Source organism: Cenococcum geophilum (assembly GCF_001692895.1).
Source record: "Cenococcum geophilum 1.58 unplaced genomic scaffold K441scaffold_67, whole genome shotgun sequence".
Classification (NCBI taxonomy): Eukaryota; Fungi; Ascomycota; class Dothideomycetes; order Gloniales; family Gloniaceae; genus Cenococcum; species Cenococcum geophilum.
In genome coordinates this window covers 181995-185108 of record NW_027137625.1, presented here as the reverse complement: position 1 = coordinate 185108, position 3114 = coordinate 181995, and the positions used below count along the sequence as shown (strand labels likewise).

The 3114-nt window shown below is 43.8% G+C and overlaps 1 protein-coding gene across 1 annotated transcript; it reads right to left on the bottom strand.

Annotated features, from left to right (window-relative positions):
• Positions 1-264: 264 nt before the first annotated feature.
• Positions 265-2678, bottom strand: K441DRAFT_588267 (uncharacterized protein; the record flags this gene model as incomplete). The annotated part of the gene is made up of 3 exons (XM_067644707.1): positions 265-366; positions 1984-2037; positions 2580-2678. Coding segments are annotated over 3 exons (255 nt in total), but the record flags the coding sequence as incomplete, so codon positions are not given.
• Positions 2679-3114: the final 436 nt, after the last annotated feature.

The window sequence follows — 3114 nt, the reverse complement described above, 5'->3', positions numbered from 1 at the left end:
TCCTCCTAGTACATAATTAGACGAGTCTGTTTTGACAATATATTTAAGGTTTAGATTAAAGTGGGCGAGAATTAAAGTAGTTATAAAACAATATTTTAGGTCGTTAAAAGCTTATTTATATTTAGTAGTTTATTTAAATTTTATATTCTTCTTTATTAAGTTTACTAATGGCTAAATAATTTTTAAGAAGTAATTAATAAATTAATAATAGAAATTTACAAATCCTAGAAATCCTTAGATGTCTTATATACTGCTAGGACTTTCCTAGTTTACAATTATAGCGATTTTCTTAGGGTTTATTTTAATTCCGTTATGGGATATAATTAGGCCTAAGTATATAACTTCGGACGCGTAGAACTTATATTTCTTAATATCGCATTATAAGCCCGCGTCTCGTAGGCGTTTAAGGACTATTTATTACGGCTTATACAAATGCCTCTAAACTAAAGCTTGTAGAATGCTATATTATAAAGATACTAAGCTAAGGAGCAGAAGGAGGTTAAGGAAAGGATAGGTCTATATACACAAGCCAAGTCTCTAAGCGAGCCCCTAACTAGGCTGTATGTAGATGTCGCAGGGGCAGTGCCCCAGCGCTGTTACATCACCCCCCCCTTCCAAAAAAGCCTGCCCTTAGGCTTTATCCCCTTATAGAAAAGAAAGAGAAAGAAAAAAAATCTAGTATCTAGCGCTTAATCGCGATACTAGTTAATATAAGACTTACAGCAGTCCTACAGCTCCTGCTGCTATGGGGGTATATTACTATACCTAGTTAACGTAGGGCAGGCAGCCGTCATACAGCTCCTATAAGGGGTATATCGCTATACCCAGTTAACGTAGGGCAGGCAGCCGTCCTGCAGCTCCTGCTGCTGCGAGAGGTATATCGCTAGGAGCCCTCCGTTGGTCATCGTTCCTCCTCTAAAACTCCGGTACCTCCTAGCTCTACTATCCCCCCTTTTGTTATGGCGCGCCCCAAGCCATAAAAAAAGCCCCCCTAACCCCCCTCTTATAAAAAGGTAGGTAAAAAAGTTTTAATAAGGGTGGGAGGGTTAGGGAATTATAGCTCGCATGCATATCGGCACGAGCTCTTGTCCGTTTAGTAGTAGTACGGTGCTAGCGACGGGGTCGTATTCTAGGGAGCAAAGCTCTCCCTTATATACAGTTGTTACTGCAAGCAGGGCAGTAGAAGTTGGTTGGCTGCAGGTAGAGCAGCGATGGTCAAATTGGGATCAGCTACAGGCAGAGCAGCAAGGGTCTGTTTGTTCAGCTGCAGGTAGAGCAGTAAGGGTCTATTGTAATAGCAGGTGTATTGGCGCTATCGTTGTCTGGTTTATAGTTCGGCTCGCAGGCGTATCGGCACGAGGTTTTGTCGGTTCGGGTAGTAGTACGGTGCTAGCGACGGGGTTCGGCTCGCAGGCGTATCGGCGCAAGAGACTATCGGGTTCGCTCGCAGGCATATCGGCGCAAGAGCTTGTCTTATAGGTCGCAGGCGTATCAGCGCGACAGGTTATCAGATTCGATCGCAGGCATATCGGCGCGACAGGTTATCGGGTTCGGGGTTTGGGGTAGCAGTACGGTGCCAGCGTTAAGGTGATAGCAGGCATATCGGCGCTATTATTCGGTCGTACTATAGGCGTAGCGGCACAGTCCTTATTTGTTTGGGGTAGCAGTACGGTGCAAGCGTTAGGTCCTTCCTAATCAAGTTCGTCTCTCCTTATACAGCTCAGTATCAATCGGGGTGGTTATCGCAGCGTAGTAGCCAGACAACGGGTAGGATTCGTTCTAGAGGACTCCGCGGACAACATGCACCTACCGCCTAATAGCACGGCGCGGGTTATAAGTCAGCTCGTCTTGGCCGTTGGCCCGAACCTAATGCATACCAGAGGACTTCGCGGACAACATGCACCTACCGCCCAATGGCACGGCTCGGGTCATGTCTCGGCTTGTCTTGGCTAACACTGTAGGATCAGTTCTAGGCTTAGTGACAGGATCACTAATTTTGTTCCTCGTAGTACTAGGCTGAGTCTTAACCGGGGTCGTCTCTGCAGCTTGTACAACTCCGTATTAGTCGAAAAGGTTGGGGGGGTTCTAGAGAGCCGCGCTCGATCTAGTAGGGTAGCAGTAGGCTGCAAGCCATCGTGTCCTTAGCCATCGAAGTCGGCATTCAATTGTAACCACAGGAGACCTTCTAGCTGCTTGAATACCGGCTCCCAGTATCAATGATAGCGACTTAACGCGTCGACGACGCGCAGCTAGGGGTGTTTAACGCGTGTCCTCTCAGAACACGCGGAATGGGGGTGGGAGATTATCCAGGCCTTCCTAGGCGAGGTAAAGAGGGAGCTTCAAAACGAATAAAGTCCCCCCTAGGTAGGTGAGCTTAGTATAATGTTACGGCTCGTACAAATGCCTCTAAACCGAAGCTTATAGAATGCTGTATTATGAAGATACTAAGCTGAGGAGCAGAAGGAGGTCGAGGAAAGGATAGGTCTATATACACGAGCCAAGTCTCCAAGCGAGCCCCTGACTAGGCTGCATGTAGACGTCGCAGGGGCGGTGCCCCAGCGCCGTTACACTATTTAGACGTGCTTCCAATACTTAGAAAGCGAAGATAAATAGATTAAGATATTATTAATATACGCGGTAATAAATATATTAAGGAATTTGCGAAGCGTATTATTAACGTATTATTAAAATATACTAGGACCGTTTTTTATACTAAACGGCATTACTAGGTATTTAAAAAGTCCCTATTATATATAGAAAGCTATATACTTTTTATCTCCTTCGCAAATACGGATTTAATTAAAGGCAGTAACTATATTAAGCTTTATAAAGTATTATACTTTTACTAAGCGGTTAAGCGTTTCTTAAAGTAGAGGAATTAGATATCGGTTTCGAATTATAATTATATTTAGGGCTTAATAATTAATATAGAACCTTAAGCCTCCTCTAGGTTTCTTAACGAATAGTATAGATAAGGTAAATAGTAATTAACTAGGGCGAATAAATCCTTTCTTTANGTGNTNTTTAAGGTATTATTATATTATAAGCAGCTCTTTTTGCGATATACCGTATAACGGGCCGAACTTTGGCGTTATACTAGGTTTAAGTTCTATT